The 14,864-nt window shown below is 43.5% G+C and overlaps 1 protein-coding gene across 1 annotated transcript; it reads right to left on the reverse strand.

Annotated features, from left to right (window-relative positions):
- Window positions 1-809: 809 nt before the first annotated feature.
- Window positions 810-13,826, reverse strand: ccdc6a (coiled-coil domain containing 6a). The gene is made up of 9 exons (XM_017476752.3): window positions 13,509-13,826; window positions 9,613-9,762; window positions 6,316-6,444; window positions 5,938-6,041; window positions 5,469-5,629; window positions 3,823-3,979; window positions 3,347-3,447; window positions 2,995-3,116; window positions 810-2,497 (listed from the first exon to the last, which is right to left on the reverse strand). The coding sequence occupies exons 1-9, from the start codon at window positions 13,788-13,790 to the stop codon at window positions 2,336-2,338; spliced, it is 1,368 nt and encodes a 455-aa protein (XP_017332241.1). The 5' UTR covers window positions 13,791-13,826; the 3' UTR covers window positions 810-2,335.
- Window positions 13,827-14,864: the final 1,038 nt, after the last annotated feature.

A 14,864-nucleotide genomic window follows, 5' to 3' on the forward strand; every position in this document is an offset into this window, starting at 1 on the left:
TCGCTCAATAAACTGAACTACTGACAAAATGTTAGTGTGCAATTATTCATCAGCAACAAAAGAAATCGACACTATAACCATAGTTTTCCAAAATAATGAAGCAATGGGGTTCTACAGCATTGAGCATGAAAACATATACAATTAAAAAAAATGATTCATTTTATTCGTAAACAATTTTGCTAATTATTTTGATTCCTCTCATACCTTCAATAGCATGTGCTATATATACACAAACAATATGGCTAGTTCAGGTAATAGGTGCAAACCCTGCAGGAAATGCAATTGATTTCTTACTACTTATATAGCCATCTTTTCTTAAAGCGGCTATAAGTGTTCCTTTAAAGAACATTTCATAGCTAAACTGTCCATGTCGATGGCTCTCTCTAAAAAAAAAAATTTAAAAAGTTTTAAAAACTATTTCTTGATTATTTTCCCGAGCAGCTCATTTGTATTAACTAATCGGGAAGCTTCTCTGCAAAGAGGCGGTCCTGTTTACACCGATACCTGTAGCTTGATACGAAGTAGGATCACAGCAGACTTCTCGCTGTATCTTCAGAACAAACTGTATTGATGACTTATCACCACCACAGACATGTCTATCTCAATACACACCGGCCCATAAGATATTGTCCGGAGACCGTTGTTAAAACCTAGTGAGGTCGAACTTATTTATGACCGGGAGTCCAAAAAGAGCCGTCTCTGCTCTCTGGGTGCAAAAATAGTCACCTCATGGTGTCTGAACAGGGCTACACACATCAACACCACTTACATGAGCTTCGGTTTTGACAAACACAGAAGGAGAAGAGGCGTTTTTGTACAAGCGTTTAATTGTATCAAGGTTCATTTGTTCAACAGTACCTCATCTCTCACCTGCTTCTGTTGGTATATTTTCTTATGACAGTGACATTTCGGTTAAAGGCAGCTGACTCATCTTCCTCATGCTCTCTGGACCGCCGATTTCTGCTTGCTGATCTGAGACCAGTATTTAAAAAAAAGAAAGAAAAAAAAAAAAAAACGAAAAAAAAAAGATGCCGATCCAAGAACAGTATCTCTGGGGAGTGTCTACAGATGGACGCGGAGCTCATATTAAAATATTTTTTTTTAAATAAATTTAAAAAAAAGGATCTAGGAACAGATCTCTAAACCCGAACCTCAGAGAAACAATTCAGGTTGGAATTAAACACGGATCATAATGAATTCAGATTCGACTTGACGTGCCGCGTCGGTACGGTCTCGTAGCAAGCGATAATTACGTGCCACGGCGAGTTCTTCAGCGGGAGAGGATGAGATATTAAAACGACGACGACGACGAGACACGTGAAGGTAGACAGCACGATCTTTGCGCCTTGCTGCTCATGCTGAATCACGGGGCAGCGTAACACACTCGGACGAGCGCGCCATCTGCCCTCTTCTGCATACGCAAGCTCACAGATGCTATTGGTTACTGCCGCAAGACAACACGGAAGATTTAGGTCCCTCGCTTCGCGGTAGTGACATCACTAACGAGCCACTGAGTGTTACAAAATCATATCTGGCATGTTTAGATCTTCGTTTGGCGTGGCCGATGATCGATTAGGGAAACCGGACCGGACGGCAAACTGAGGATTAGAGAGAACAACTGGTGGTTCAGATGATAAATTTATGATTATTTTGAGGGTTGAACCTGCATAGAAAGAAAGCCGTTATTAGACTCACGAACAGAGTACCACAATCGTTGTCTCAGCATTGTAGAGCAGCACAGTTTGGTCAGAATCCTGTTTTCTTACTCGAATATATAAACGATGCTAGGCTAATTAGCAGCCTTTAAAAAGAAATGCATTGTTGCTTTAATTGGAGGAGAATCTCAGAAACCAGCACACACACACACACACACACACACACGCTGCACTTATGTACACATGCAAATAAGCAACAAGTGCTGTTTTAAAGTCTAATTTCTGCCCCGTCGTTACTTTCTACACAACTTTTACACACACATAACACCAAACAAATCAACTTGCACGAGGCTTCACCAGATCAGCTGTGCTATCTAACCACATCCTCTGTCCTGAACACCACCATCATGTTTTCCACACATTTCTTTTTGTTGGAATATTCACGTGAAAGTGATTTCGGTATTCGCCTCATTGCTAAGGTTTAAGCGAGCAGATGAAATGAGGCTCAGTGCCAGAAAGCAACTTTAAAACAAACAAACAAAAAAAAAAAGAAGACATTTTTATTCAGTGAATCGCTCTAAATCGAAACGCGCGCCGCGATCGGAGACACGAGCGGCTAAAGCTTCCCAGTCCGGCTGTTTCCCTTCGCGGATTGTTGAGTTGTGCTGTGCGTGCATGCTTTAAGGCTGAGCGGGAGGGTGTGAGGAGCCGGACGGAGCGGCCGGCGGGGGTGGAGGAGGAGGAGGAGGCTGCTGCTGCGCTCCGGAGTGTGTGTTCGGGGAAGGGGGCGGCGTCGGGCGCTTAAACTTATCCGGACTGCTGCTTCTCCTGGGGGACGGCCTCTGTGAAGAGAAGTGAAGAAGTTCAAATCTTAACACTCACTAGCCAATTTCTTAAACTCACTTTTTATACACGGAATATATCGTCGAGGCGTCAATTTTTTGGGCGTCGCCCAAAAATGAGCTGCAAATGAGCTGCGTCTGTTACTCTCTGTGTGTGTGTGTGTGTGTGTGTTGGAGGGGCTGGCCGAGTGTCACAAATGAATAACAGATGAAGGAGTGAATAAGTCTGTGTGTTGGAGGGAAGCTGGCTCCACAGTCACGTTCATCTGTGCAGGAGGAATTTTTGATTCTGAACATAAAAAGCCCAAACCCCACGCCACCAAAGCAACAGTCTCTTAGCAACCACTTAGTCCTCTACGGCTACCATCTAATACAGGACCTGTTAAAGGTGCTAAAGGAGGGAAGAGGTAGAGAAGAAGGAAGAGCCACCGAGGGAGACCTTAAAAACAAAAATACATGAATAACGTAGTGCGCATGTACGTGTTTTGTGATGTTACCTGAACTCCGTGGGAGGGTCCAGGGTGGATGTGCAGTCCCGGGGGTGTGTAGTGTGCGTGTGGGGCTCGGCTCAGCGTGGCCGGAGGTGTGAAGCCCACTGTGTGACTGGCATACGACAAACCTGCAACACCACGGAGGGTAAAATGTCACTCATCCAAACACGAGTGTCCTTTTCAAAATAATGAAACCTGTGACATCAGAATTACCTTAAATAAATAAATAAATAAATAAATAAATGGTTTATTTTTTTTAAGCGTATTTTACATTGAGGTAAAAGGTAAAGTGTACGACTGGTCCCGCTACAAACACAACGCGTGTACTGCGAGATGCGGTGTTGCCGTGGCGACGTACCTGGCGAGATGGGGCGGCTGGAGGAGGGGGAGGGAGTGTAGGGGGTCGGACTGGACACGGTACGAGCTCTCAGTCCCTGAGCAGACATCTCATTAAAATACCTACAAGACCGAGAAAGAGCAAGAGACACGAAGCGAGAGAGACGCACACACAAAGAGAGAGATAGAGAGAGAGAGAGAGAGAGAGAGAGAGAGAGAGAGAGAGAGAGAGAGAGAGAGAGACAGACAAAGAGAGAGAGCAAGCAAGAGGGACAGAACACATGATGATTCTTTATAAAAGACTGGGTGCAATCTTATACGATGAAATAATGTACAGAATTGAGGGGGATGTGTCTGGAAGCTCATCTTTAGAGTTAGCAAACAGCCTGATGGATAAACAGTCACTAAGCAGATCAGACACACGATCCAAAAGGTTTCGGTCATGCTAACGCTGATTACTTTTTTTTTTTTTTAAACTCTGTCAGAGTTTGGTTGTACCTCTCATCATCCATCTCCAAACTGCTCTCACTCTCGCTCAGCTGCCTGCACAGAGCTTCTCTCCTCTCCATCTCCCGCTGCAGCTTCCTCTGCAGGCGCATGTTCTCCTCCCGCATCTGTCGCTCCTCCTCGATGTACTGCGCTCGCTTCTCCGTGTCTGACAAACGCAGAGGAGGAGGTAGTTGTTTTTTAAAGATCTACAACATGACATCAAGTATGAAGGAAAAAAAAAAAAAAAAAAAAAAAAAAAAAAAAAACACAAAACCCGAGGTCAACTTCCACTCGCTTGTTCTCGAATTGGTTCTGAAAATAATTACTTCGCTTGCCCCTTTTCCCTCAAATTTAGATTTTCATACTCACCTCAGTGTTTGAATATTTGTTCTTTTAGCTGCGTGCCTAGCTGGGGTCATAGCCGATACGAGTGATTAAGATGAAGCTTTACAATCCCAAAGCCGTTTTATTGAAAATGAAGAGATCGCCCTCTAGTGGCTCAATGACCAAATGAGCACACTATATAGAACAGCAGCACATTATAAACCAAATAAACCACCATAAACCAAACCCAATATATACGCGCGTGTTTCTGTTTCATTCTGGAAAAGCTTGGCAATCTTTTCAGGAATGAAGTATTTGTTGTTTACTGTGAACATTTATTCAGTCCTAACTGGAGGATCAGACTGGGGGCAAACCGAACCAGGATGCCAAACTACCACATCCATCTGTTTAAAGCACAGTTAAAATCGTCATGACGATGAAATAAACATGTTTAAAGTATATCATTCGACTTTTGACAAGAAAGCGAACTATAATGCTGAGTACCAAAACGTCACTCAGCCCCCATCCTCATTTGGTCAAAGAATTTAAGGAAGGTGTGAAGAAAAGAGGGACGGATTCGGGACATGAGGAAGAAACGAGGGACAGAAGGAAGGAACGAGTGACGAAAAGAGCGAAAAATTGGGGTTAATAAGGAAGGAATGAAAAAAGTGAAGGAAGGAAGAAAGGAAGTAGTGAAAGAAGAAAGGACAAAAAGAAGGATAGAAAGATAGTGAAACATTTAAAGAAGTAAGGGGTGAAAAGTGAAGGAAGCAAGAAAGGAAGGAGTGGAGTAAGGACAAACGAAAGAGAGGAAGGAAAGAAGAAAGGAACTTGGGAAAGAGTGAAGGAAGGATATATCACGGAGAAAGGAACGAAGGAAGAACGGAGAAATGAAACGAGGAGTGAAGGAAAGTGTGATGGACGGAAGGAAGGATGGAGTGAAGGAAGGAAGGAGGGAAGAAGCTAAGAAAGGTAGGGGCAAAGAAGGGATGAATCAAGAAGAAAGAAGAAGTGAAGGAAGGAAAAAGTGGCAAAAGAAAGGACACAGCAGAGGACAGAAAGAAGGAAGAACGCAGTGAAAGTAGAAATGAAACGAGGAGTGGAGGAAAGTGTGGTGGAGGGAAGGAACGAAGGATGAATCAGGAAAGAAGGAATGAAGGAAGGATGTTAGGTAGCAGGCTAGTTGTTTACTACAAAGCAAATAACAGCGTTCAATACAAACCAAAAACCCCCGAAGTGCATTACCTGTGCACTTACATTAACTGTGCCACTTACACTCTGTACCTGTGTGTGTGTGTGTGTGTGTGTGTGTGTGTGTGTGTGTTACTCACGCTGCATCTCAGTCGTGCGCAGGCTGCGCTTCAGCCTCTCCACCTCGCTCTTGAGGAAACGGATGTGCCGCATCATGTTCTCAGGTGAGTCGATCTCCATGGAAACGTCTCGCGGGGAGGGCGGGGCCGACACCGGCTGGTCCAGCTTCTCCTGCAGGATCCTGACAAACAGTGCAGAGGACGATATCACACAAAGCGCACACACACACACACACACACACACACCCTACAATCAATATCCATAATTCACCAACACCTCACACACTGACTCGTTCACTAAACCCCGGCCCTAAAGTCAGTGACTGACCAATCGTAGCGTAGCTACTCTTGGTCTCGGTGAGATTTTGGTTGTTGCCAGTGGTGTATTTACAGAGGAGTGGTTATTTTTGTTAATCTATTTTCTAAACCCGACACACTGGAAGAATGGATCAGGATCTCTACAATCCTGGATCAGCGTTCCGATTCGCACCTTTTCTCGGCCTCCAGCTTGTCCATGCGCTTCCAGAGCCGGTTGACCAGCGCCTCCTGCTCCTGCTCCAGCGTGTTCTCCAGGTCGATCTTCTCACGACGCAGCTACAAAACACACGAGCCGCAAAGTGAGACTCTAAACCACGAGATGGATTCGACTCCACATACTCTAGAACGTTCTCCCAAGTAGAAAGGTGCTAAAGGAGTTAACGTTCACGAACAAAACACTTCGAGACGCGCTCTTAAAGGAAAAATAATCAACGTCGGGGCTGCAACTCCACAACATCGCACAACACCGTGGAATATTTTCCTATAATAGCACGACCCCGAGTGTTTTATTCCTGACTTGTGGTTACAGTAGTACCGTAGACAGTGTTACCTGCTCTAAGGTGAGCTGCTTGGTGATGGTGTCGTTCTCCAGCTTCTTGATCTTCTTCATCAGCTTGTTGACTTGAAACTCCTGCTCCTGCTCCAGGTGCTGCTCCAGCTCGGCCTTCTCGTGCTGGAGCTACAGAGAGACGACGAGGAAACGAGTGAGGACCGTTCCTACTTAAACAACAGCCTTTCCAAAGCTAAAATACAGACAACGAGCTGAAACTCCAACTGCAACCACTTGGTTGGGTGTTTGTGGTTTTTCTTCCTTCTACAAAACCCTGAAAGGTAGAACGAACGTTCTACCAAAGAACACTGAGGATACAGCCATGGGATTAAAAATACTGCTAATATTAATACTGACGGAAAGAGAGACAGACTACAGGTTAAACGCATTTTTTCCTCCCAAAGTCAACCAGACGACGCGCTTGAGCAGAGCTCTGGCGGAGATTCATCAAGGCCAGGTAGCGAGCTACGAGATGAGGAGCACGCTGGTACAGATGGTGGTGTTAGCGCGAAGGTCCAAGCTTTGGAAGCTGATCTGTTTGAGCCGAGTGTACAGATGAGGAGGCGAGAGCTGGACCAGGGGTGTCCGATCTTATCCGGAAAGGGCCGGTGTGGACGCAGGTTTTCATTCGGACCAAGCAGGAGCCACACCCGAACCAAGCTCAACTGATTAAACAGGTGGAATCAGATGTGGCTCCCGCTGGCCCTTTGCGGGTTAGATTCGACACCCATGAGCTGAACAGACAAAAGCACTAAAGTGCCGCTGCATCACCCTCAGTAGGTCGAGATGACTCGAGGGCACCACTTTCAACAGACAGTCGAACGGCATTGTGGGTGATGTTTGAACTAGAAATGCCAGGATGGCTCAACGGTTAAGGCTCTGGGTTACTGATCAGAAGTTCGGAGGTTCAAGCCCCAAAAACCACCAAGCTGCTACCTTTGGGCCATTGAGGGTTAACGCTCTTTGCTCCATGGGCGCTGTATCATGGCTGACCCTGCGCTCCGACCCCAACTTCCCAAACAAGCTGGGATTGCAAAGAAAATAATTTCACTGTGCTGCAACGTATGCGAGACAAATAAGGCTTATTATTATTATTATTATTATTATTATTATTAAACAAATCTTAATATTCAAGTCCTCCATGGAGGATATTTTCCTTCGGATAAATGAATCGCCACCAGGTCGTGTGTTATTTGGACAGAAGGTCTGGTTGTGGTCCAGACAGTGTGTCACTACATGCCGAGCCACATACGGTGGTCACGATGACTCACCGTTCCCACTCAAACTCCCGGCGTTCTCTGGGGTAGAGCGGACGCTTCATAAAGCCGTGCTGTGGAGAACTTTGGACCGTTTGAGATGTGCCACTGGGCGGGGCTACACGAACAATCGGTTTATGATTACCCCTCACCGAAGGCGCCGGAGGAATTCTGATAAAGACTGATAACGACCACACATGTGACTTGTGCAGCTCGCTCTCAAAAGAAGGTAAATGTTTACAGAGGCCGCTCGCCGTTTAAAGGGGCTTCCCGAGGAAACGAGACGACGCGGCTCTCCCGCGACAGTAAATGAAAAGAGAGGGATAAACAACTGGACGGTAATGGAGATGTGTGATGATGGATGAGTAACATCATGCAGAGCTGCAGTAACTAATCCTCAGTCGTACGCACCCACAGGCCGAGCGGACTCTCCGATTACCCGCCCTTCCCCAAAACACCCACACCTCCCCCACAACACGTGTCCTCCGCTCTGCTCGAGTCTGGTCTGACTCACTCGCTCCGAACGCAGAGCACTTGCCCCCGTTTGTACAGAGATTTCAATTTCCGGTAGAAACGAGCCCAAAAAACACGCCACGTAAATCAGTGAATCATCCCGAGCTGTGGGCGAAACAGGAGAAAGTGTAGAGCTGCACGAGCGCTGACGGAGGAGCAGATTTTTTTTTTTCCACCGTGTGGAAAAGCTTTTGTTGTAGCTTTGATAAGTGCATGGAAACGCCTCCTTAAAAAAAAGGATTGAACGATGAAAAATAAAACAAGCAGCCTGGGCGTCTGGGACAAGCTGATTGCACGTCTGGGGCGTCAGTGGTTCATTCGTAGTCGCACGTATGAATGTGATGGTGAGGTGTCCACAAACTTTTGGCCAGGTGTTCTATCGAAATGCGTTCTAGCTGCTTCGCACGTTTCGTGGTGGAATTTTAATCGCTGTTCATTTGTAACAGGTTAAGGCGAAGTTCACGCTACATGACTTTCAACGTCGGCAGATCGTGGCGTTGTTCAGACTACGCGACTTGCTGTCTTGTAATCGGGAGTCTTGAAGTCGTCGTGGTGTTCACGCTACGTGATTGCTCGATGACAGGGGGGCCCACACGATCTGACGACGGCGGTCAGAGTAGTTTGCCGAGTAGTTTGCACGTAATGATCGATGCCGATCGCCTTTGAAATCGTGTAGTGTGAACTAGGCTTTACAAAATTTACTTGTATACATGACATTTTTTGTTATTATTACAACAATTATAATATATATATATATATATATATATATATATAAAATTTTTGTATATAACTTATATTATAACAACAAGCGAATGTGCAAACAAAGATGAACCTGAGTGGTACAGCGCAAAACTATCAACTCTGAACAGCACATAGAGCAAAACTACATATAAAAAAACGGATAAAAACTACCGCTACACAGATTTATCCTGTACCCAGGAACCTGAGCGTTCACTTCATTCAGCATTAATGCCTTTGAGGAGATAACCAGATGGTCACATGGTGTTGAATCATGTTATGTGCAGTTTTTTTCTAGGTTTCTAGGCAAAACTCTCTATCCATCTGTCTATCATATATATATATATATATATATATATATATATATATATATATATATATATATATATATATATATATATAAATAAAAACATATAAAAAAAATTAAAATAAAAAAGGAGATATATTTATATATATATAAAGAAAGAATGAAAAATGTATTTCTATTTTAAGAACGAGTCAAAGACAGAAACCTTTCAGTCTCCACACTGGATCTTAAAAACAAAACAGGAGAACAGAAAAAGGCCTGGAGGTAAATATTGCACCCAAGATGATTTAAAAACAGAGTGGTTATTACAGAATTTTTATTTTTCACCACAAGGCACTTTAATACTTAATACAATGAGCCTTGGGGTTTATTCTACAAGTCTGTGGATCTTTTTCCTCCAAAACAGATGTTGGTGTTGCGGTGATGTGAGATTTTACACAAAGCGCCTCAAAAAAACAAAAACAAACACATCTGGTGATTTACCTGCATGAGTTTCCGGGACAGATCGTTAGTAAGGAACTCCTCCTCTTTCTCATAGTTCACGGCGAGCGTCTCCTTCTCTTTCTGCAGAGCCTGGATCTTCTTAAACAAGGTGTTGGAGATGAACTCCTCCTCTTGCTCCGCCCTCGCTTGCTGCACACAAACAGGACATCGTAAAATTAGCGCCGAGTCACCCAGAGGATGCACAGAATGAAAGAACATACAGTGAAGAAATAAACACAGGCAGTAGGTTTGGGAACGGGATGGCACCATGCAGCATGGTGCCGGTCCGCCATTTTAGCAGCGTTAGTCAGTCGTCTAGTCAGATTTTATTTATCTCCAACGGAAGCAACGTTGCTTCAAAGGTAACGTACGAGAGCCGTGTGGATACTACGGATATATACCTGTGAGAAGACTAACCTACTAATCAAAACACAATTTGACTGATAGAATACAAATTTGATTGATGATTTAGCAAGAATGTAGAGGTAGCACTAGCTAGGACGTGAGACAAACTAAAAGTAAATCAAAATGCACACTACAAATAAATTCTTTCCAAAGATGGTTTCTGTCATATTTGGTCTTTTTTATACACGTTCAAGTGTTTGATTTTAGTTAGTTATCTGACGCTATAAACACGGGGGTGTGACGTCATGATCGACAGCTTCTCTGAGCGAAATAGTCACTGAGACGGACTTTGTTCAGGATCTTCGGGAGGAGATCAGAATCAGAACATTAACTTTAATTTGGACATGTCCATAACAGCTTATTTCACACCGACATAATGAGTTGAAAAAGTTCAGGGGTGTGTGCTTGCGACTGGAGTGTGGAGTGTGGGAGTGTGGGCGGGACCTTGACACCGAGCTCTGAGATGTCAGCACCGTATTGGGATGTTGGCGGCTTTGCAGTGGAAGAGAGTGAAGGTGCACCGTCCATCCTTTTTTTTTTTTCTTTTTTTTTTACATTTAATATACAGTCTATGTCACTAACAGAATAGTATCGCCCATGGTTCTGCGGGGAGGACAAGACGGGGCGTGGCCAGGCACAGAAAAAGCAGAAAAGTGCAGTTTTCTGGTGGCTCCTGTATCACCGTAGCAACAGGCCAAAAATCATAAATGCTTCAGCAAATCCGTCGACGTTCTGAGATTGATCACGATCAAGTGTGTGAAATCGAACCAAACCACGTTCAACATCATAATCAGACAGGGTTCACTGCTCGCTCTCAGAGGAACTCGAACACAACACACACGAAGACCACGTTCTGGTCAGAAAATTTCCCGTTAGTGAAAAAGCAGACAGGAAATGACTTATACTTTAATGATAATACCTCTTTTGTCTCTCTGACTGTAAACGGATGACTTATCACACAGGACCGGTGCCAAAAAACACAGCACAGAACAATTAAACTAGTAAAAAACGAAAACTTTCCATCACGGTATGAAATAAAACTCACGCTACAACCTGATATCAGTTTTCTTCATCGCACAGCATCTGCTTACAGCTTCACATTAACGGGATACTAAATAAAATAAAAAGTCATGAAACTAAATTCCTCTTACACCACAGCAACGTGCCAAGGATAACATTTCTTTATTTATTAAAAGAAAGGCAGACTTTCATCCATTTATAGTGCCACGTTTCGTTAAACCGCCACAGAACAAGTTCGTTCCTGTTCTCACTTACATTAGAGTAGCTAGAAACAGATAAAAACTTATAAGGTAATTGAGAACGTTTTTAAGACACTCGATGCATATCGCGATATATAACTTAGCTAACAAACCATCTGCAAAACAGTTGTAAATTAAACAAACGAGAAACGTTAAACTGGAGGTCGACGATACTTTTCTTTAATGCCTACAAGGACAAAGAAGATTAAATTTTTTTTTTTAAATTACCTGGAATTGACATCCATTTTGTAACATTTAATTCGTAATTAATAAAACCAGGGAGAAAAAAAAATCATCATACCAACGATATCTCAGAAAAGTGTATCGCGTAATCATTTATCAGGATATAGATATTGTATCAATATATCGCCCAGCCCTAGTGTTTACAACTACGCGAATTACGGAAATTGCACTTGCACAAAATTGTTTCGCACACGCTTTCGCAGTGTTGGTAAACGAGACCTTTTAGCTGTGTTCATATTCGACGCATGACAACCGAAGAGGGTTTTGTCTGAACATACGTTGCTATGGCGTCACGTGATGCGTCTCGGCCCGAATCTGCGGAAAGTTCCACACGTTGCTGGTGTTTGCATAGAGTAATGCTGCATTTGTGGCGCATGTAAGCGGTCATTTGCAAGAACGTTTCCGTGAATCTTTTGTATGCTTAGTTTCATAAGTGATAACTAATGTTTAGGGCTGCAACTAACGATTTTTTAAAAATAAATCAGTTAATCTGTCGATTATTTCTTTGATTAGTTGGATTAAAAAGGTCCATTTTTATTTTATGTATTCATGTTGATTTGACGTCACTCCATATGTGGGGAAGGAACCGGCCGTTGGTGAAGATGGCCCCAAATTTCAACCGGCCGTTCGAGAAGACCGCCCCAAATTTTTAACTGGCCATCAAGAAGACCGCCCCAAATCTCAGCCGGCCGTTCGAGAAGACCGCCCCAAATCTCAGCCGGCCGTTCAAGAAGACCGCCCCAAATTTCAACCGGCCGTTCGAGAAGACCGCCCCAAATCTCAACCGGCCGTTCGAGAAGACCGCCCCAAATTTTTAACTGGCCATCAAGAAGACCGCCCCAAATTTCAACTAGCCATTCGAGAAGACCGCCCCAAATTTCAACTGGCCATTCGAGAAGACCGCCCCAAATTTCAACTAGCCATCAAGAAGACCGCCCCAAATTTCAACTGGCCATTCGAGAAGACCGCCCCAAATTTCAACGTGAGGGGTTTTTGGGGGGCTTTTACCGGTTACATGTCGGGAATTACAAGTTGCAACTTTGGCTCAAACGCAGAATGTGTTCCAGGACTTCACACATCAGTAAATCCACTCTTGAACAAATACAGAAGGTAAATCAGCACAATCTCTCCATACACATTACAGTCTGTAAAAATAACTGCCATGATGGATTTGGACCAAAAAACCCCCACCTCCCAGTAAAACTAATCCCGTCTAAACAGAGTTTAATACATAAACAATACCCAGCTAATACTAAATGCATTAACTGTGACAGCTAAGCTACACAGACACTAATCCACGGATAAAAACACAAGATATCCCCACTTCACATAAACACTGCTCTGTCATATATCCATTTTATATTATGACCAAATAAACTACGCCATAGGAAAACAAACTGGGTTGCCACAGTAACGCGTATTTAAATCCTTCTACACCGCGTCACTTGACGTCTCATTTACGTACACGCGAAGTGAAAAGTGAAAATCTGGCAACCCGGGTTCTATTTAGCGACGCTAACATGACTCGCTGGAAAGAATGCTAACCCAGATTTAATCGATATATCAGAAACATTAAGAATAACAATACATTTTAAGCACATAACATGTTCAAAAAAAGTTAGATAAACAAGATTTATAATTTCTTTTTTTTTAAAAAAAAGGATAAATAAATGATGTATTTTAGCTAGCATGTGAGACGTAAGGTCCTAGCTAATTTAGAAGCCAAGGCTAACAACAGAAGCGATTATGAAGATAAATTTTTTATATTTTTTCTGAGTTAAATTTATGATAAACTGACTGACATGAGTATAAGAACTGGTTGTTTTTGCTTTTACACCCCGTGTATGGAGCTACAGTGGGAATAGGGAGGCGTTTAGGATTAATAAATACTAACAAAATGGCGCTGTAGGTACAAGACGAAAACACACATGTATTAAAATAAATAAATAAATAAATAAACAGAGTGCGAGTTCGGCTGAGGTGACTCACGATAGTGACGCTGGCTCTGCGCAGGTCGCGGTTCTCCTCCTGCAGACACTTGCACTTCAGCCTGAGCGTCTCCAGCTCGATCTTCAGCACTTTGTTCTCCTGCTGCAGGGACGCCAGCCGGTTCGTCAGCTCCTCCAGCCGAAACGCCGAGATAAACACGCCCTGCTTGCCGTCCCTGGCTGTAGCCGGAGCGGTCGCGGTGGACGAAGAAGAGGAAAGCGGCGTGGCCGAGCTACTGCTCCCCGCTCCGTCAGTATCACTCTCGCTAGCGCTATCCGCCATGACTGCACCCCGAGCACTGAATCTGATCCCGCACAGCCACAGAGCGCCAGGGCAGGGAAAGCCCCGCCTCCTGAATCGGGATTGGTTCATGTTCTCACCTCCTCACACAGGATTGGTCCGATTTTTCCCCGCTTCCTGTTACGTCACACTTCCGGTTTTGTTTGCAGAAACGGGTCGTACCATTGGCTGTGCACGGGCAATTCAGAAATGTTGGCACCCTTCAAAAGAATGATCGAGAATTCTTGTACGATAAAAATAATTCAAGTTAGACCCTTAAAAATTCAATAAAATATTTAATAGAGCTCACAAATATCTTTCATAAGATCTTTTTTTTATTTTAATTCCTTGTACAAGTAGTAAAATCAAAACAATAGTTTTAAAATAAATAATACATGTAAAAAAAAAAGTATTATTAAAACAGATTATTGATTGATTTTTAAATTATTAATTGAAATTATTCCAGTTTATCTGAGTGAGTGTAAAAGGCTAAAAAACGAAAAGAAAAAAAGTCATGTCCAGTTGTAAGGGCATTTTAAAGTCTATCTATATATCTGACTCTTCTGGAGGAACATATATATTTTTTGTTTTCTATCCAATTGATTTAGTTCTCATCTGAATATTTCGTCCTTAATTTCCTAATTAGGGTTGTCAAACTCACACCTCGGGTCTCTTTTCTAGTCACATTGTATTTAAACCAGTGACTTAAACATCCAATCTATGAACTGTGCATGAGTGTGAACCATTACCCAATCACAGCACAGGAGGAGAGATGATATAGCCAATCACAGTGCAGAAGGTGGGACTTGCGTAAGTACCGCTGAAGAAAGAACATCAAGTAGACCTGGCTGCAGCCTGCAGAAGAGGGCCGGGCTGTACTTTTGGGTGGGGCTACATGTGTCAAGTTAGGGTTAGGCATCGATGTCATTACATTGCCATTAACCAATGAGACCAGTTATGGGCAAAGCGACACATCTAGCCCCACCCAAAAGTGTAGCCCCGCCTCATTCTGCAGGCTGCAACCAGGATCTTCTCCATTCTACAGAGGGACTATGGAGAGCATCCTGGACAACCTGG

This window comes from Ictalurus punctatus, chromosome 9, assembly GCF_001660625.3.
Source record: "Ictalurus punctatus breed USDA103 chromosome 9, Coco_2.0, whole genome shotgun sequence".
Taxonomy (NCBI): Eukaryota; Metazoa; Chordata; class Actinopteri; order Siluriformes; family Ictaluridae; genus Ictalurus; species Ictalurus punctatus.

Coding starts and splice junctions, on each gene's coding strand:
- ccdc6a (XM_017476752.3), bottom strand. CDS start 13,790: ATGGCGGATAGCGCTAGCGAGAGTGATACTGACGGAGCGGGGAGCAGT. Junction 3,117..3,346: donor CAGCCGCCCCATCTCGCCAG/GTACGTCGCCAC, acceptor GTGGTGTTGCAG/GTTTGTCGTATGCCAGTCAC. Junction 2,498..2,994: donor GACCCTCCCACGGAGTTCAG/GTAACATCACAA, acceptor TTCTCTTCACAG/AGGCCGTCCCCCAGGAGAAG.